Source organism: Artemia franciscana, chromosome 2, assembly GCF_032884065.1.
Source record: "Artemia franciscana chromosome 2, ASM3288406v1, whole genome shotgun sequence".
Lineage (NCBI taxonomy): Eukaryota > Metazoa > Arthropoda > Branchiopoda > Anostraca > Artemiidae > Artemia > Artemia franciscana.
The window spans coordinates 20,948,399-20,970,093 of NC_088864.1; the positions used below are offsets into that span (position 1 = coordinate 20,948,399).

Below are 21,695 nucleotides of genomic sequence, written 5' to 3' on the forward strand. Positions count from 1 at the left end.
TGATGTCCAAGATTCAAGTTCCTGTAGTTTGTGCAACAACTGCATAACTTGTGTGCATCAGCTGCTATTAAGGTTCAATTTATGCTCATCGGCTTACAGTTTAGTTTTTCTAGCCTCGAATATCTGCTGACGTTTTTGTTTTCTCAGGTCAGCGGTAAATGATCCTTCATCAAACTGAAGCGCATTCAGACAATATTAAGAACTACAATATCGGATGATTTCTTAAAAGTATTCACGTTGATGTCATGAGAGTGGGAGCTCCTTGATTCAGTGCAGTTTGAAGATGTTTTAGAAGACGTGAAAATAAAGTCAGACTTTAGCATCGCTTTCGTCAGTGCAATAGGTTTTTCCTCTTTTAGCTGAGTTAATTTGTTTTATATCTGATCAAAATACATATATTGTGTTATGATGGAAAGTCGAAAAACTCTCAGTGATGTTGTTCATCCTTCTGAAGAGGATAGACACCGTGAAAATGCTTTGGCCAAGAATTTCGTGATACAAAACGATAGCTGATTAAACACGAAAAAATTCCTCTACAAGCAGGACCATAGTTAGGGCTGCTTAACCCATATACCCTCTAAGCTTTTCGCTCCATTCCACCTCTGCCTATAGTAAAGGGGCTACCCTTTCCTGATCCTCAAGCTGCTTTGTGTGGCCTTGAAACTTCGATGCTCGTTCGATCAGAAACTAAGACTTTGAGTCCTTTTTTTATATGCCGAGATTCGTTGGAGGCTAACCAGCCCATTTCCTAAAACTGTATTTGATACCTTGCATTTTTTTTTACCCCTTAAGATGTCTGATCGGCATTTTGAGTCACTTATTTTTTACTTTTTCTGTGCTGCTCAATTTAGCACGTGGGGGAGTTTTCCACAGTTGAATTATTGTGAAAAATTTGCCAATGGTATAAATTTTCTGGGGGGGACGCCAGCTCCCCACTGAATCCAATTATTCTTCTCTTTATACGAAGTGCCATAATCTCTATTGGGACTGTTTGTACTATAGAATATTGAAGCTTGTCAAAAATCCACAGACCAAAGCTCTTTTGAAATTATATAGAGCATTTATTGCTTTCTCTCCATGTAAATTTTAAGAAATATTTTAGATTTTTGCACCGCTCGATTTGGAATTTTACATTCTTTTAAGTTTTGGGCTAATTTTATCAGACTAAACCAATGTGTAATTTGGCTTATTTATTTTTTGTCGACAAATTCATAAATAGTTACGTATTGTAAGAAACAAAAGGCAATGTTGTTGATAGCATAATTTACCTTGCTTATACCTAATGAAAATAACTGAAAAAGTATATGTGTACCGTGGATTAAGACTAAATTGGTTAAGTCCAGTCTTTAACTATGAATGCAAAAGAAAAGGAAGTATTTAGAAAGTTACATGATGAATTGAGTGGATGTGACCCAAAGTACTTCGTGGCAAAGCTAATACAAAGTGGTATATTATCACAAGAAGACTATGAAGTGTACCTGCAAAGATCAGTAAGCAACAATCAGTATATTTTACTTTTGACTAGCACAGTAGCCTATTTTCTAAGTCTATCAATAGTCAGCAGTAAGATACCCAGCATGCTAGGCTAGCCTAATTAAAAGGTAGCAAAGGTAAAATTCTGGTTTAGCTGTTTTTTGCTATCCTGAGCTGGGTTAGGGAAATGAAACTTTCTGCAATGAATTTGGGGCCAAAAACACACTCTGAGAAGGTATTGCCAAGATTCAATGTTAAACCTCTTCTGATTTCTAAGTCTTAGAAATTTGCCTGCTTAACTGGTCTATTGAAATTTTGACAAGACAATATTTTACCTTAATTATCAGTTATCAGTTTCTTTTTCTCTTGTTTTAGTTCTGAAAACCCTTTCCAAGATAGTCAGGCTATAAGGTAGCTAAAGCTAGGCCTAGGCTATAGGCTAGCAGTGGCATAATCCAGGTAGAAAAAAACAAAACAATTTAAAATTTTATTTAGATTTTTCTTTCTATTTTGGAATTTGACTGAGTTAGCATAGGTGAATAGAACTCTGAGCAATAAACACATGAACACAAAAAAACATAAGAAAATTTACAGAGTATACAAAGGCTTGGAACATTTCCTCTAATATGGTTAAAAAAACTGAAGTCTGAACATTAAGAAAAGCTTGCCTAGGATATCAAGGAAAACACCAAATCCTCCTGGAGACATGTTTCTGCTAAATACCCTAACCATCACACAATTTTTGACCTCAAACCAAATGGTGTAACCCACTCATCACCAGTAGCCTAGGTAAAGCTACTGTAGACTATTAAATATCCAGTCTGTGCCTGCCTTCACCATACAATCTTGTCCAACTAGGCTATCCCTATTGCACCATTAATCTTAATATTTGATCCAAAGCCTTTACTGAAAAAATGGTCTTAGCTAGCCTTGGTAAACTTGATGTTAACAAATCCAAGACTGGAGAAATACTGTCTGATTAGAAACCATCCTATATCACACCAATCCACAAAAATGCCCTAAAGATCAGACAAAAAGTTACCATTACTTGTGCAGCTGTATAGGTGCTCAAGAGGTTTGTCAACAGGTCTCCAATTCAGCACTGGGAAAATTAACTTCCTTTTCACTTCTACTCTACATGGCTTCAGATCTTTAAGAACCATTGATACTAATCTAATACAGACATATGACTAAGTTTCATCATTGTTGGATGAGGATTTACCTGTCAACATAGAGCTCCTGGACCTCTCAAAAGTATTTGACAGGGTTTATCATGAATTCCTTTTCAACAAACTAAAAATGTCAGCTGTTGGTGATGGTATTGTCAAGTGGATGCAAAGTTTCTTTCCAGAAAGAACACAAGTTGTAAGAGGACATGACCCCCAAAGTGTCCCTCATTTCTCTTCTTCTACAAATGTATTAAGCAGCATTCCCCAGGGGACCATTCTTGGGCCAAGTCTTCTCAACTCATTATACATTTTTTCTTGGGACTTGGGCTCATACATGGGTCCTCTTTTTTAATAGTGATAAATGCCATGTAATCTGCTTTGGCATTCACAATACACATCAGCAGTATCATCTTCAAATAACCCCCTATTGGCAGTCTCTGAAAAAAGAGATCTTGGAGTCATTGTTGATTGTCAAGTTAAGTTCAACATCCATGCATCTGGATGCATCATGACAGATCACAAATCTGTACCATCATCTGCCCTCCTATCTCTTGGAATGATCAGAAGAACTATCCCCAGCAGACGTCCAAGTGTGTCCATGAAGATCTACAAAGTTCACCTGCACCAAGAGGGGACTGTCCCTGGTTCACCCTACTTTGAAGGACAAAGAAATACTAGAAAGAGTTCAACAAAGAGCAACCAAAATGGTTGAAGGCCTCAAACAAATGCAACAAAAGAGCATTTACATCACTTAAAGCATCCTACTCTTGGGGCATATCCTGGATTTTCTTTAGTGGGGGAGGCTTAATAGGTTGTTTTGATAAACTTGCAAATAAAGAAATACTTTCAATTTAATGGAAACCTTGATAATTACGTATCATAGGTAGGTAGTGGAAATGATAATAAATTTAATCTAAAATCTGGTGAGGGTTAAAGTTTTAATAATTTTTTTTTAAATTAAAATGGTATGAAAATATTGATACAAAAAATAGTCATAAAAACTGCACTGCCATAAGAAATGTAGCTGTTCACCATCTATAGAAAAATATGAAATTTGATATTTTCTTCATAATTTTTTTGTGTCTGCACTTTGGACCATTATAGCAAGTGAGTAAAGCTTTTTATTGTAAAACAATTGGTCTTGAACCATCTTTTGGGGTCATGCACTCTTTGTGATAATTTGTATAGGTCAAACCATTTAGCATGTTACCTAACTTTGTGGCATTGCTTACTTACTATGATAGTAATGAAGACTAGAAAATGACAATAAAGATATAACTTGTACATTCATAAAAGATATAATAAACATTAAATACTGGGTCTTTTAGAGTTGTAACAAGAAAAACAGAACAAAGAGATAGAAGTGCATAGAAGACATTGAAAATGAGGGTTTTAAATGTAGGCAATAAAGCATTAACTAATCTCTGCTTCTTTTTAACAGTAGTGTTCAATAAACAGTGTCAACTTTGATAAAATCTCAAAAATTTACTAAACAAAATTTTACTTTTCACAACAATGTAATGTATCATTCCACTTTTTAAAGGTCAATATATTTTACTTAAATTACAGAATTCACAATTTTATAAGAAAAAGTCTATTTCTTTATTTTCAATGTCTACTTCAATGTTTTGGTGAATGTTTATAATGGCTAGTCCTGTCAGTTTAGAGCTCTTCATTAGTATTTCCTCTTCTATTCATCCTAAAATATTGGAATGAAGACCAAAAGTGTCAGAAAAGTATGAACTCTGATAAAGATGCATGTTACTAAGTGTCAAAAAATTATTATATTTTATTTATTTATTTATTAATACCAAATACGGTAAGCTTTCAAGCTTGTCACACTAAACATAATAAAAAGAAGTTATTACAATGTTGACAACATAATATACACATACAAATCTATGAAAAATAACAACTACAGCAAACACTGACAAATAATACCATAAATGATTTAAAAATGGTTTACTGTGAAAATATGTTCGCTCTTACTGTGATTTACACAGTAATATGAGTCAAAATCTCCTTAAAAAACAATTAATTATGCATTTGTTATCTTTGCGTTTTATAGGTATAGATTGGTTATTTAAATTCTCAGTATTTCAAGCTGTGGAGATTTCTAATTAATTTGTTTTTAATCTTGTTTTTTTTTCAATATTCAACTCAAATGTTTAAATCTCAATATTTCTGTTGAGCACAAAAATTAGAAATTTGATTCAGATTTAGCATTAAGTAAGAGAAGTGTCCAGTAAAAATTTTGATTTATAAACAACTAATTACAGAAATATTGTTGGATGGCATGTATCAAAATAACTATAAAAATCCTCTTTGGAATATATAACAGTTAAGGCAATTTTATGGACAGATATATGCAACCACTATGCAAAAACATATATTTTGTGACTGGTTGTTATTGAGAACGTGAGAAATTCTGAAGTAATATTTCTGTTGCATTCTGTTTTTTTGGTTGACTCAAGTTGTGTGAGTTTCCACTTTTTATCAACATTTTATTGGTAAATTCTTTAAAATAAATTGATACCATTCCACCAATTCAAACTGAGAATTCTGAGACCCATCTATACCAGGTAGATGAAAAAATAAGTATATAGTTATTTGTCTTTTTTTATACAATTTTTTGAAAATCTATTCTTCTTAAATGATTACTCTGACCTTTGACTCATATACTTAGTTTGAAGTATATACTTATACAAACCTTTATTAAAGTTTTAAAGAGTATGTCCTTTATTTTAATATTTTAGGATGAACAGAGGAGGTGATATGTCATATAATGCAGGGCTTTAATTAGATGAATATAGGCAATAAAGTGGCCACCATTTCTCACCAAAATCCAAAACTTTAATTAATTATTTTTCACTTCTCATACATTTACTTTCTATCATACAAATTGCCCAAAAAACAACAAAGTTGTAAAAACCACCCTGCTTCACAAAAAAGCAAACCCAAACAACCAAAACAGACAGCTGAAAAGAGTAATGATATCAATTTCTTTGCCACACTGCCATAGCAAGAGTCAAAAACAAATTTTTGACTGTAAAAAGAAGTAAATATTTTGCGACAGCAAAATATTTACTCCTGTTGTGACAGCACAATCCTGAAATGACATTTTGATAACCTAAAGAATTTAGGATTTTAAATTTTCCCCTCCTTTTATTATGAAATGAAGATTTTCGCCTCCCAGTTAGCTTCTGTGGTAAAATGGACTGATTCCCTTGATAAACTGAATTTAATTAAATACTCTTTGGATTTATGTATCATTAGTAAAGTCTAACTGAGACCTCACAAAGTAACTAAAACCTTGTTTCAAACTTGTTTGCAAAAAGAAACAGTCTTAATTAAAAACCTTTTAAACGCCAATTACATAAAATAACTCTCACCCCAACCCAAACCAGAGCAAGGGGTTCCAACACAAATCCACCACTATGTCAAGGGGGCATGCCCCCCTTGATATGCCACTGTCCTACTCTCACATACTGGAGGAAATATGGCAACATGATTATGCCCCTCAAGATTATTTCTAAAAATATTCTCCCTGGTCTTTTTGCTCACTCTCCCACTCCCTGAATGGTCTCTTTGACAAGAGGCCATATCAAGAATATCTTCAAGAAAAACTCCTCAATCCAAAAAAGAAGTCATTTCTTCAGCCACCAAGTAACAAACTTTTGGAATCAACTGTCTGAAGATGCAGGGCTGCTGATTAAATGGATGAACCCAAGAAAAATCTTAATAAAGAATGGCAACAGCAAGGGTTCCTGTACAACTGGGAAGCTATTGAGCCCTCAACTTAAATGTAGCATGCAACTGCATCAAACAACTTACAGAAATCATAATGGAGCATTACAAGGATGGAATATCCTTGGATTAGCTCCTAGCTGCAATTTAAGGTGATCCAGCCAGAGCCTTAAAGATCTCCTGGAAAGAGATATTTGAAGCACTTGTCTCTATTCTTTCTCCATCTAGAGGACACTTCATTTGATATCCTTTGACAATACTTTTGTAATAAAAGTAATAGTCTACCTTACAATAAACTGAAAAGCTTCACCATGCTGTATAAGACAATGATATGATCAATAGTTGAATACTTGGCCTACACATCTGTGTGGTATCAACAAAAAAAATCTGATTCACAGCTTATTAAAAAAGTGAAAGAACAGATGTCAAAATTTGTTCCTTATGTGAAGTATTTGCCTTATGAGTGTAGACTATGGTGTTTGGGCCTACCATCTCTGCAATCCAGTGGGATAGATTAGACCTAGTTAATACATTTCAAATTGTTAAAGATATTGATTATTTATCTTCTAGGATGTTTATGCTTTTTGAGAAATTAAGCCTAAACACTCAGGTATTCATCTGAATGATGCTCAGGTACAGTTAGCGGGATATAAATTGTACTTCAACCTAAGTAAATAAGATGAAAGAAGAATATCCATTTATCTAAGGAACTCAATTATGGCAGGAAACATTGACATTAATTCTGATTATGAACTAATGTAGAACAAGTGTAGATAACTGTTGACCTGCCTTGTGAGATTTTAAGAATCGGTTGCATATATAGAAGCCCTAGTTCCCCCATCCTTGAAGATTATCTCCATGCTTTAACTAATTCAATAGTAGAGAATACCAAAATGTATGGGAGTGTGATTTTGGCTGGTAAATTTGACCTCCCTTTAGTTCAATGGATAGATGGTTGTGGTCACTCCATAAGTGACTCTTTTATGCCTTTCCTTGAATGTCTAAAAAACATTCTTTGTACCAGACTGTAAATTTTCCTAGTAGATACAGGGGCAGCCAAGTGTAGAAACAAGTGTGATCCTGCAAATTATAGACAAATTTCCATTCGTTCTGTTTTTTCAAAGGTTTTTGAAAAACCAATGCAGCAGCAGCTAATCCAGTGTCTGGATGAAAAAGGGTATCTTAATGCTCATCAGTTTAGGTTTAGACTAGGACACTCCACCCAAGATGCACTAATGGCTTTGAGTTTGTGGATCAGCAAAGTTATAGATTCTGGCCTTCTACCTGTAGCAGTCCTGATTGATATCAGAAAAGTATTTGATAGTATGTACCACCCAATTCTTGTGTGAAAACAAGAAAGGAAATAATAAATGAAAAGAGAAAAATCAAATAGGTGAAAAACGAGGATTTTGTCAGCCAGTAGCAAAATAGGAGAAACAAGCAAATATTTTGACAAGGACCTCCGCCAAGTCGTCCTCAGTGCTAAAAAAAGAAATAAGAAAGAGGAAAAAGAAAAAAAGAATCAAAGAAGAAACAAACAACAAAATCTAACCTTCTTAAGTGAACTGTACAAGAGAAAAAAAGACACTGAATCTAAACAACAAAACCAACTTGAAATCAATGAAAGAGAAGTTACCAATTAGATTGAATCAGTATCCTTTGCCTTGCAATAGATTTCGTCTGTCTACAATTTCGGTTTTTATTAGATATGCAGACAGGTTGTCTTAAATTTGACTTTTAATATTAAATTGTTATAAATTGGGCTTAAGGAAATATCTTCTGTGTCTCTATTTATAGCCAAATTTCTATTTATGTTTTTTATCTCTATTGCCTCTGTAAAAGATTGCGGTAGGCCATTTACGATAGATATTAAAGTTGTCTCTTCAAAAAGAACTAAATAGTCAAAGAACTATGGCCTCAGAACTTATTCACCCAATTCTCCTCAGGAAACTGGAGCACATAGGAATAAGAGGCATAGGAATGGGAGTCAATCCAGGAAATAGTGTATTGGTCAATTGTGGTATTCTCCAAGGGTGAATATTAAGATCAGTACTGTTCTTGATTCACTATTCTTTGCTGCTGTAAGCTATGTCACAATGAAGCTTCTTTTCAGTATGTAGATGATGATCAGCTTGTAGCTTTTGCAGATGATACCACACTAGACAGTCGTGAAAGGGATAAAACAGCGCTCATTTTCCAAGCTTAGGGCTGTTCTTGAGAAGACGTATCTCTGGATCGATTCTAACCGCCTTGTGATTAACATAGATAAATCTTGGGTTTTATTTTGTTACTGAGTAGGAAGCGTCTATCCAGAGATGTGTGGTATCAAAACATCCACAGGTTTGATCAGCTGGTCAGAAAAGCGTTTTACAAAATACCTGGGAGTCCTGCTTGATAAGAACCTGTCAGTCCTGCATCACATTCAAGCAGTAGAGCTGAAGATATCCTGGAATCTTGGAATAATAAAGAAACTAAAGAACACTTTGCAGCAGGAAACACTGGTCCTGCTGTACAATGCTCTTATCAAACCCCATATACAGTACTGTGCAATGATCTGGCAATCGACTTTTAAATCTCACCTGCTAAAGCTCAATTCGATTCATAAGCAATCTTTGAAATTAATTGAAGAAAAAATAAAGAGTATTTGTAAATGGAGTTGCAGCATCATCAGTCTTGCATGAGCTTTGTTTTCATGTTTTTAGCTGGTGAACTTCTATCTGCGTTTAAAGAATTATTTTGACCAATTTCGGACCAGCATAATGTAAATAACCAATCATCATCAAACCTGCAAATACCCTTCTCTCTGACTGTATGATAGATTTTTTCTGAATATAACTTATGCAAGGTTATGGAACCTGCTCCCAGAAGAGCTGAGAGGTGGGAGCTCCCTCGCATCATTTAAAAGAAGAATAAAAAATCATTTATTAGAATTGGAAAAGACTAGTTAAATAATAGTTATTAAAATGGTCTTTATATAAAGTTAAATATAAATAGATAGAAATAAAAAAAAAATATTGGTATAACGATGAGGCGGTTTCCCCTGGGGCAAAGGGCAGGAGGATAACTGGTATTTCTGTTGGATAAATGAGAGGTAATGTTGTTTTTGAGAGTAGGAGAGGTGAAGATGCTGTGCATTAATTTTAAAAGGTAGTGATTAAGGATCTTGACGTCCAGGAATGGGCTAAGTATTGTTTTTATGTGCAATTTACTTTTTGATCTAATAAAAAACCTCATTGATTGATCAAGGAACTCAATCAAGGTAGGAAACATTGACATTAATTCTGATTATGAACCATATGTAGAACAATTGTGGATAACTGTTGACCTGCCTTGTGAGCTTTTAAGAATTGGTTGCATATATAGAAGCCCTAGTTCCCCCATCCTTGAAGGTTCTCTCCTTGCTTTGACTAATTCAATAGCAGAGAATACCAAGATGTATGGGAGTGTGATTTTGGCTGGTGAATTTAACCTTCCATTAGTTTGATGGATAGATGGTTGTGGTCACTCCACAAGTGACTCTGTTATGTCTTTCCTTGACTGTCTAAAAAAACGTTCTTTGTACTAGACTGTAAATTTTCCAACTAGATACAGGGACAGCCAAGTGCCTTCATTGCTTGATCTTCTAGCTAGTGACCATAAGTCAGTCCTGTGTGTAGCACCTTCACCACCACTTGGTGCAAGTGACTATATTATCATAAGCTGTAGGTTTAGACTATAGCCAAAAATATTGTTATTTAGAAAACATGTGTATACTGATTATAGTCTTATCTGAAGGGAATTAGCAGAATGTGGTTGGTCCTTCATTGATGCAATGAGTGAAGATGATTCATGGCATGCCACCAAGATTTTGTTGCTTGATATTGTCAATAGACCTTCATCTACAAATGATATTTACTCAGTGTATACATTACTGTATTAGCATTTGTAAAAAAAAAGCTAAGGAAAATATCAATGTTTGGCTAAAAAGAAAAGGAAATGCTTATGAGTAAAGCTTAAATTGAATATGCAAATCGAGCTTAAACCAAACATAAACTACACCTACGTTGCCTGGGCAACGTGAAGTGTTGCGGCAACTTTTGTCCGGCTTCGCCGATTAAAGTGTTGCGAGACCAACACTTTGGTTTTGTTTCTTTGCTATCGGTTAAATGCCGAAGTTGTCAAAACTATCAAAGCATTCAAAACGGCATATTCAAAGCAGAACACAATCAGTAATCACATGATCAAATTCTTCAGCGTTGAAAAAACAACAGCAAAAGAATATCGGAAGAAGGGACTAAATTGAGTTTGCAGCCAGTTGAACTTTATCCTTTTCAATCGTAGACATCGTGACGGATGGAAACTTGGAACATTATCTTATATAATCTAGTTGGTGTTATAAAGCTATCTGTAACTTTTCAGGATCAAAAGACCATAGATGTGTACCAATTTGCACAAATTTGTAGCCCTTCTTGAGCCTCCTCTAGCAACCGATTCTTACTTACAAGTCCCTCTCCCGTGATATACATCAAGTTTACCAGAAACAAATAATGGGTACACCAACTAGCAAAAGTTGCAGACCCTCGTCGCTGAAGATCATTGTAGCGTAACAGCTGATTATTACTTACAACTCCCCTACATGTCTTACAATCGGGAACCAAGTTGTTCGTACCATCAATTACACCAGAAACAGATAATAGGTACACCAATCAGCAAAAGTTGCAAACCCCTCATTGCCAAAGATGATTATAAGCTAATAGTCGACTGTTGCTTGAAAGTCCCCTACATATATCACAATTGGGATCGGCCTATTTTTGGTTTAAGTGTGTACCTTACCACTGGAGTTGTCAACCCCTTGAAACTTTCAAACTGATGTATCTCATGAAGGAATTTTTGTACCAAAAAATGGATGACATATACTTTGATCAGCTCATCAAGGTCTATCGATTGCCGTTGAAAAAAAAATTCTATCTGTCTTAGTTCAAAAGTTGACTTTTTTGCCAGAGGCCAACTTTCTAACACCACCACTTAAAAAGGAGCAAAGGATAAGCTCTAATTTCATTAGCAATGAGAGAACTTTTAAAGTTTAAGAGGCATATCTGATACCATTTCTCTATTGCAATCCCAAGTAGAAAAAAAAGAATGGTAAAGTCAGCTGAAATCACGAACAGAAATGGGTAGAAACAATAGATGGCAGCACTTTCGGACCCGTGGGAAAATCGCACTTTTTTGTTTCTGTAAATTTTTCGATTTATCACTCAAAGAAGATAATATTGGCTGTGGGGCCGGGGAACTGCCGCATATATTTAACACTTATAGATTTTAGTCCATCTTCAATTTGAAATTGGTGCCTGCCTGCTTGCCTGCTAGAACGGAGCTTTCCACTCGAAAGCAGAAACATGATTTGATGAAACGAAAGCTTGGCTGCACAACTTCAGATACTCCTTTCTGACATAGGCTATACAACTCCACTTCACTTCGCACATCATAGGCTCTGGCTCGTGGACAAGCAAAAACCATCCTTTTTGGCCCCAGGCAAGAGTTCTACGGAGCTTTCCAAAATGTAATGTCATATTCATCAATCCGGCCTGAGGTCCACACTTTCCGTAAAAACCGCACAGGTTAGACCCTTACCAGTTTCCAGGAATAAGCTGAGATAGACGGCATAGGAAAAAAAAAACCGGGACAAAACCAAAGTGTTGCTCTCGCAACACAATAATTTGCTATTGAAGTATAAATGAAATCTAAAACAAACAGAAATTAAACAAACTATCATAGCATACAAACACACAATAGATACTAATATAAATGAGTAAGTAAACCTTAAAACAAGTGAAACTTAAATTGAATATGTAAATCAAGCTTGAAACAAACAAAAAGCTCTACAAACAAGAGTTTGGGTTTTGCCTCCTTCTCTCACTGTAAAAGTCTAAAACCTACTGAATCATTGGCACTTTACTGGAAACGAATTATATTACAAATATTTTCTTTTTTACTTATTACAACATTGAAAATAAACATTAAAATTACAATAAAATAAAATTTTTAACTGATGAGCTTTCAGCAACTAATTTTATTAGTGTTTGCCAAGACTGTTCAAGGAAAATATAGTCTTACTACAAACAAGAGTTTGGGTACTGCCCCCTTCCCTGACTATAAAAGTCTAAAGCCTACTACGTCATTGGTGCTTCACTGAAAACGAATTATGTTACAATTATGTTCTTTTCCAGTTATTGCAGCATTGAAAATGAATATAAAGTTAAAGTGAAATAAAATCTTGAACTGATAATCTTTCAACAATTAATAGCATTATATGTCAAACGTTCAGTTTCATTCTATTTGTCCTTTCCAAGACTGTTTAAAACATGCATTTAAAACAAACAGTTCGGGGTAATGAAAACGAACCGAAATTAAACCCAAACGAAACCGAAATTAAATAAACAATCAAACAGTTCGTGGTAACAAACTGTAGTAAGGAGCAACCTGGCTCAATATTAAGAAAAACTAAAAAAAAAACGGAATTTTGATACCAATAGTTACACCAAAAGAATTACATTTAATGCTGATTTTAAATATATAAGTTTCATCAAGTTTAATCTTACTCATTAAAAGTTACGAGCCTGAGAAAATTTGCCTAATTTTAGAAAATAGGGGGAAACACTCCTTAAAAGTGATAGAATCTTAACGAAAATCACACCATCAGATTCAGCGTATCAGAGAACCTTACTGTAGAAGTTTCAAGCTCCTATCTACAAAAATGTGGAATTTTGTATTTTTTGCCACAAGACAGATCATGGATGCATGTTTATTTGTTGTTTTTTTTTTCCCAGGGGTGATCATATCGACCAGTGGTCGTAGAATGTCGCGAGAGCATTATAACGGCAAGTAAAAGTTCTAGTGCCCTTTTTAAGTGACCAAAAAATTGGAGGGCAACTAGGCCCCCTCCCACGCTCATTGTTTTCTCAAAGTCACCGGATCAAAATTCTGAGATAGCCATTTTGTTCAGTATAGTAAAAAAAAAACTATGTCTTTGGGGACGACTTCTCCTCCACAGTCCCCGTGGGAGGGGCTGCAAGCTGCAAACTTTGACCAATGTTTACACATAGTAAAGGTTATTGGGAAGGGTACAGACACTTTAAGGGGCATTTTTTTTGGTCGGGGAGGGGGGGTTATTCGGGGGGAAATTTCCATGGAGGAATTTTTAAAGGGGGAAGAGAATTTCCATGTAGGATTTCTTAGCATTTTCTTTAAAGAGCAATTAGAAAAAATAAATATGAAAAAGTTTCTTCGACTGAAAGTAAGGAACAGCATTAAAACTTAAAACGAATAGAAATATTATGCATATGAGGGATTCACCTCCTCCTAATACCTTGCTCTTTACGCTAAAGTAATTTTATTAATTTCAATTATTTAATCTACGGCCTTTGTGATTCAGGGGTCATTCTTAAGGCATTGGGACAAAATATAAGCTTTAGTGTAAAGAGTGAGGTATTGACGAGAGGGCGAACCCCCTAATATATGTAATAAAAACGTACGAATTTAGAAGTTCGTTACGTAAGTTATTTTCGTATGTTCCGTAAATTTTTATTAATAAATACATTTGTAAAATAAAAAGTTCTAGTTGCCTTTTTAAGTAACTATAAAATTAGAGGGTAACTAGTCCTACTCCCCCGCTCCTTTTTATCAAATTCGTCCGATCAAAACTATGAAGAAGCCATTTAGCCGAAAAATAAATTAATGTGCAAATTTCGTTTTAATTATTCATGTGCGGAGAGCCAAAATCAAAACATTTATTAATTCAAAAACTTTCAGAAATTAAATAAAAAAAACTAGTTTTTTAACTGATAGTAAGGAGCGACATTAAAACTTAAAACGAACAGAAATTACTCCGTATATGAAAGGGCTGTTCGCTCCTCAACGCCTTGCTCTTTACGCTGAAGTGTTTTACTGTTTTAAAAAGTAGAGTTGAGAGAAAGAGTCAAACTTTAGCGTAAAGAGCGGGGCGTCGAGGAGGGAGCAACCCCTTTCATATATGGAATAATTTCTGTTCGTTTTAAGTTTTAATGTCGCTCCTTACTTTCAGTTAAAAAAAACTAGTTTTTTTTATGGCACTTGGTATTAACCAAGTGACATATAGCAATCGCAAATTCTGTCGGTCCCGGTTTTGCTACTTTAGGCACTTCCAGGTAAGATAGGACGATGAAATTTGGCAGGCGTATGAGGAACCGGACCAGATTAAATTAGAAATAGTCGTTTTCCCGATTTGACCATCTGGGGGGGGATTGGGGGGCCCGTTAATTCAGAAAAAATAGAAAAATAGAAGTATTTTTAACTTACGAATGGTTGATCAGATCTTAATGAAATTTGATGTTTGGAAGCAAATCGTGTGTCAGAGCTGTTATTTTAAATCCCGACCGGATATGGTGACATTGGGGGGGGGGGAGTTAGGAGGGGGAAACCTAAAATCTTGAAAAACACTTAGAGTGGAGGGATCGGGATGAAACTTAGTGGGAAATATAAGCACAAGCTCTAGATACATGATTGACATAACCGGAACGGATCCGCTCTCTTTGGGGTAGCTAGGGGGGGGGGGGGTTAATTCTGAAAAATTAAAAAAAATTTGGTATTTTTAACTTACGAACGGGTGATCGGATCTCAATGAAATTTGATATTTAGAAGGATATCGTTTCTCAGAGCTCTTACTTTAAATCCTGACCGGATCTGGTGACATTGGGGGGGGGGGGGGAGTTGGGAGGGGGAAACCTAATACTTGGAAAACACTTAGAGTGGAGGGATCGGGATGAAACTTGGTGGGGAAAATAAGCACAAGTCCTAGATACATGATTGACATAACCGGAACGGATGCGCTCTCTTTGGGGTAGTTGGGGGGGGGGGATAATTCTGAAAAATTAGAAAATATGAGGTATTTTTAACTTACGAACGGGTGATCGGATCTCAATGAAATTTGATATTTAGAAGGATATCGTGTCTCAGAGCTCTTATTTAAATCCCGACCAGATCTAGTGACATTGGGGGGGGGAGTTGGGAGGGGGAAACCTAAAACTTGGGAAACACTTAGAGTGGAGGGATCGGGATGAAACTTGGTAGGAAAAATAAGCAGAAGTCTTAGATACGTGATTTACATAATTGGAACTGATTCGCTCTATTTTTTTGGGGGGGGGGGGTTAATTCTGAAAAATTAGAAAAAATGACGTATTTTCAACTTACGAAGGAGTAATCGGATCTTCATGAAATTTCATATTTAGAAGGACCTCGTAACTCAGATCTTTTATTTTAAATCTCAACCGGATCCAGCGTCATTGGAGGGGCAGTGGGGTGGGACCGGAAATCTTAGAAAATACTTAAAGCGGTGAGATCAGGATGAAACTGGATGGGAAGAATAAAAACAAGTCTAAGATACATGACTGACACAACCAGACCGGATCCGCTCTCTTTGGTGGAGTTGGGGGGGGGGGGAATTCGGAAAAATGAGGTATTTGTAACTTACGAAAGGGTGACCAGATCTTAATGAAATTTGATACTTAGAAGGATTTTGAAGCTTGTGTTTTAAAGCTCTAATTTTAAATTCCGACCAGATCCTGTGACATTGGGGGTAGTTGGAGGGGGAAACCGGAATTCTTGGAAAATATGAAAATTGGGGTATTTTTATCTTACGAATAGATTATCGGTTCTTAATGAAATTTGATATTTAGAAGGAATTCATGTCTCAGAGCTCTTATTTCAAATCCCGACCAGATCTTTTGACATTGGGGGGAGTTGGAGGGGGAAATCTGGGAAAACACTTGGAGTGGAGGAATCGGGATGAAGCTTGGTGGATATAATAAGCAAATGTCCTTGATACGTGATTGACGTAACCGTACTGGATTCGGTCTCTTTGGGGGAGTTGGGGGGAGGTGTTTAGTGATTTGGCGAATTTGGTGCTTCTGGACGTGCTAGGACGATGAAAATTGGTAGGCGTGTCAGGGACCTGCACAAATTGATTTGATAAAGTCGTTTCCCCAGATTCGACCATCTGGGGGGGCTAAAGGGAGAGCAAATTAGAAAAAATGATATATTTATAACTTACGATTGGGTGATCAGATCTTAATGAATTTTGATATTTAGAAGGACATCGTGACTCAGAGCTCTTATTTTAAATCCTGACCGGCATTAAGCCTCTAATTTTCCTTTTAAATCAATCTATTGATTCTTAGAATTTTGTTAGAGCTCATACCTATGAGCTCTTGGCTCTTCTTGCCTCGTCACAAGTGCCATATGAGCTCTTAGTTTTTGTTTATTTAATCAAACAGCTCGTGGTAACGAACTGTAGTAAGGAGCGACCCGGCTCAATAGTAACCAAAACTCTAAAAAATGGAATTTTGATACCAATAGCTACATAAAAAGAATCACATTTTAATGCTGATTTTAAATATTTAATTTTCATCTAGTTTAGTCTTAACCATCAAAAGTTACGAGCCTGAGAAAATTTGCCTTATTTTAGAAAATAGGGGAAAACACCCTCTAAAAGTCATAGAATCTTAACGAAGATCACACCATCAGATTCAACGTATCAGAGAACCCTATTACAGGAGTTTCAAGCTCTTATCTATAAAATTGTGGAATTTTGTTTTTTTTGCTAGAAGGCAGATCACGGATGCGTGTTTATTTGTTTGGGTTGTTTTTTTTTTGTTTTCTTTAGGGTTGATGGTATCGACCCAGTGGTCCTAGAATGTCGCCAGAGGGCTCATTCTACTGGAATTTAAAAGTTCTAGTGCCCTTTTTAAGTGACTAAAAATTGGAGGTCCCGTAGGCCCCCTCCAAGCTTACGTTTTTCCCAATGTCACTGGATCAAAGTTCTGAGATAGCCATTTTATTCAGCATAGTTGAAAAACTTAATAACTATGTCTTTAGGGAGGACATAATCCCCCTCAGTCCCCGTGGGAGGGGACGCTTTCAGGGGGATTTTTTGGTTGGGGGAGGGGGTTATGCGGGGGAAACTTTCCGTTGAGGAATTGGTCATAGAGGAAGAAAATTTCCATAAAGGAAATTTCTTAGCATTTTTTAAAGAACAATGAAAAAATAAATATGGAAAAGTTTTTTCAACTGAAAGTAAGGAGCAGCATTAAAACTTAAAACGAAGAGAAATTATTGCGCATATGAGGGGTTCACCTCCTATTAATGCCTCCCTCTTTACGCTAAAGTAATTTTGATAATTTCAACTCTTTATGCTACGGCCTTTGTGATTCAGGGGTCATTCTTAAGGAATTGGGACAAAATTTAAGTTTTGGTGTAAAGAGCGAGGTATTGACGAGGGGGTGAAACCCTCATATACCTAATAATAACATACGAATATAGAAGTTCGTTACGTAAGTTAATTCAAAAGTTACGTATATTTTTACTAATAAAAACGTTCATAAAAATCAAAAGTTCTTATTGCCATTTTAAATAACAAAAAATTGGAGGGTATCTAGGTCTACTCCCCCACTCCTTTTTTCTCAAAATCGTCCAATCAAGACTATGAGAAAGCCATTTAGCCATAAAAATAAATTAATATGCAAATTTCTTTTTAATTATTCATGTGCGAAGAGCCAAAATCAAAACATGCATTAATTCAAAAACGTTCAGAAATTAAATAAAAAAACAAGTTTTTTTTTTACTGAAAGTAAGGAGAGATATTAATACATAAAACGAACAGAAATTACTCCGTATTTTTACAGTGAGAGAAGGAGGCAAATCCTTAACTTTAGTTTGTCAAGGTTTTTGTTCATTTCAACCTTTATTTGCATATTCAATTTAAGTTTCACTCGTTTTAAGATTTATTTACTCATTTACATTAGAACTTATTGCATGTTTGTTTTCTATGTTAGTTTATTTAATTCCTTTTCGTTGTGGGTTTTATTTGTACTTCAATACCAAAATATTTTTGTTGGTTTTAAGCTTGATATGCATATTCAAATTAAGCTTTACTCTTTTTGAGATTTATTTATTCATTACCTGTTGTTTGTTTTTCTGCTATGATTGTTTATTTAATTTCTGTTCGTTTTGGGTTTCATTTATACTTCAATAGCAAAATATTTTTGTTCATTTTAAGCTTGATTTGCATATTCAACTTAAGCTTTACTCGTTTTAAGATTTATTTATTCATTTATGTTAGTACCTGTTGTATTTTTTTTTCCTCTGACTGTTTATTTACTTTCTGTTTGTTTTGGGTTTCATTTATTCTTTAATAGTAATTTCTGGTCTTTTTGAGTCTGAGCTATTGAAGGTTTATATTTGTTCTGATCTTAAGATTAATATGGCCTTTGATTTTCTTTAGAAAACTTCTTTTTTGGAAAGTGTTCCTTAATTAATTGCTAGAAACTAACCAAACTTTTTCTTATTAGACTTGGATACTTACTGAATATTCAAAAATTGGAATAAGAAAATCGGTATAAAGTTGTGAACGGCCTACATACCAATAAATTTTGTTGTTGGACATCAAATATACCGTAATGCTTTATGGTTTAAGATCCCTAGACTATGCCTCATTCCAACTCCACTTGAAGGCTGTGCTAATGAGTTGTAGCCTACCTTTATATTTTCATATTTTAATTAATGGCCAGTTCATCTTTGTAGTTCGTTTTCTTATGAACCTTTTTATTTCTTATTTAATGACTGTGTTCATCTTGTGTTTGATCAGTTTTGTTAGTTTGCTGTTTCTTGTATTTTCCTTTTCATACTGTGTTTAAATACATTATGTATTTTGACTGTATTAGATTTGGTAAACCGTGTATTTTTAATTTTTGAAGGAATAATTCTATTCAGCAACCTTTCTATCAGGAGTAGAGGATTCTAAACGACGCCTGTAAAATATTTCAAATTTATCAGACATGGCACCTCTGGATTTTCAAGTTTGTGAAGTTTCTTTCTTAAAAATATTTTCACATTAATTTTTTTATTGGGAGATTGATTTCTGAACATGTTTTAGGTATTTGCTTTATACAATTTGTCTTTTTGTGCTACCAGTTTTTGGGCACAGATAGTTACTTTTGCAAAAAAAACTCTGCTTTTCTTATCTTTTTTGCTAGAACGAATGTATTTTAAGCTTACCTTGAGCTTTATAATTTTTATTATATTTGTACTTTCAATTTTAGACACCGAGAGAAAAGATGAACGAAATATGCCAAATAATACAAAGGAAAGGAATATTGCACCCATTTATGAAAGTCCTTGACGAAAGTGGTCACTACGACTTTATTGTGGATAAGTATAAGAAATTAACATCTCAGCTTGGTATTACTTGTGAAGATAAGCTTTCAGTGGATGACAACGAAGAAATTCTCAGTGGAGTACTCAGGCTAGGAGGTGTTCCAAATCTACCAGCAAAATTATTGCCTAGACAAAACGAAGTAAGTTGTGTGCAATCGATCTTATCTTGTTAAATGAACAATAATTGTTTAAATGTATTTATTTGTAGGTAGGTTTTTGTTGGAAACAGCAATGTAAATTTATCTTAAAGCTGGCATACTACCCTTTTCCGGTGAGAAAACAAGAACTAAGAGCTCATATGGCACTTGTGACGAGACCAGAAGAGCCAAGAGCTCATACGGTATGAGCTCTAACAAAATTCTAAGAATCAATAGATTGACTTAAAAGAAAAATCAGAGGCTTAATGCCGGTTGGGATTTAAATTAAGAGCTCTGAGTCATGATGTCCTTCTAAATATCAAAATTCATTAAGATCCGATCACCCACTCGTATGTTATAAATACCTTTTTTTTCTATTTTTTCATCTCCTTTCAGCCCCCCCTCCCAGATTCTCGAATCAGGGCAAACGACTTTATCAAGTCAATTTGTGCGCTCCCTGACACGCCTACCAATTTTCATCGTCCTAGCACGTCCAGAAGCACCAAATTCGCCAAAGCACTAAACCCCACCCCCTAACTCCCCAAAAGAGAGTGAATCCAGTACGGTTACGTCAATGACATATCTACGACATTCGGTTATTTTACCCACCAAACTTCATCCCGATTCTTCCACTCTAAGCGTTTTACAAGATATCCGATTTCCCCCTCTAACTCCCCCAATGTCAACAGATCTGGTCAGAGCTCTTATTTAAAATAAGAGCTCTGAGACATGAGTTCCTTCTAAATAAATATGAAAAAAACTTCGTTTTCTTAAAGAGTTAAAGAGGCTGTGTCCCAAAGTCGAACCTTAAAACGTACAGGAATTAGAAGAGGCAGTTGGGGGGCTGCCGCCCCCCAAACCCCCAGCTTTTAAAGACTCTTTTGTACAGGTTTTTTTTTTTGGGGGGGGGACTTCATTGTTACTAATTATTAGTTTCGGCGCAATGGTTCTCCTGTCCTCTTGTGTTTAACATTTTTCGAAGTTATTCCATTATTCATTCATTTCAATTTTTTGTTAATTAAAAGAGGGCCTTTCCGAAGCCAATAGCTGGGGGTTAGCAAAAAAACAAAAAACCTGTACAAAAGAGTCTTTAAAAGCTGGGGGTTTGGGGGGCGGCAGCCCCCCAACTGCCTCTTCTAATTCCTGTACGTTTTAAGGTTCGACTTTGGGACACAGCCTCTTTAACTCTTTAAGAAAACGAAGTTTTTTTCATATTATTTCTGTACGTTTTTCTACAATCCATGGTGGATGTAATTTAATAATTCCTGTACTCCTCGTACAGGAATTAGGAGAGGAACTTGGGTGGCCGCCGCCCCCCCCGCTTTTCAATCATTGTATAAAATAGCAAAAAAATAGATAGAATGACCGAAATGTTTCTTTTGCTCATAAGAAGCTAATATTCTGTTATCTCTCAAATGATAAGCTGTCCAGGTGTTATCAAAATTTTTTTTGATGTTGTGAAAAAAAACCGCCCGTAAGGGACTTGAACCCTTGACCCGAGGATTAAAAGTCTCACGCTCTACCAACTGAGCTAATAACTTGCATGTGTGTAAATATAACTTCTCAATAGTTTTTAAAAATTTCAAATTAACATGGGCTCTTATGGAGAGAAATCCGTTAATTAAATAGCTAATGGGTGGTTTCTGGAAAACAGGGAAGGAGTTATCGGATCGAGCTGAAATTTCGCGGATAAGCTCCTGGGCCGTAGGGGACCTTAACTTGTGAATTTCAGCCCGATCGGACAACGTTAAAAGGGGTGGGGGGGGGGTTGGAGGGTCGAAACTTTCGGGGGGTTAAGATTTTCCTACGAATCTTTCATGGGCACTTACTCGGAGAATTCCGCATCGAATGAGTCTTCGTACACCCAGATCCGATGTCGGATGTGACCTGTAGGCGTCTAGAAAAAAAAAGTAAATGAATTTTAAGTGGCTATGCGTGGTTTCTG

The 21,695-nt window shown here is 35.5% G+C and overlaps 1 protein-coding gene across 1 annotated transcript; it reads left to right on the forward strand.

Annotated features, from left to right (window-relative positions):
• The first annotated feature begins 1,235 nt into the window (after positions 1-1,235).
• Positions 1,236-20,263, forward strand: LOC136034260 (uncharacterized). Its single transcript, XM_065715402.1, has 2 exons — positions 1,236-1,490; positions 19,499-20,263. Exons 1-2 carry the CDS (start codon positions 1,353-1,355, stop codon positions 19,784-19,786), a joined length of 426 nt encoding a protein of 141 aa, XP_065571474.1. The 5' UTR covers positions 1,236-1,352; the 3' UTR covers positions 19,787-20,263.
• The last annotated feature ends 1,432 nt before the right edge of the window (positions 20,264-21,695 follow it).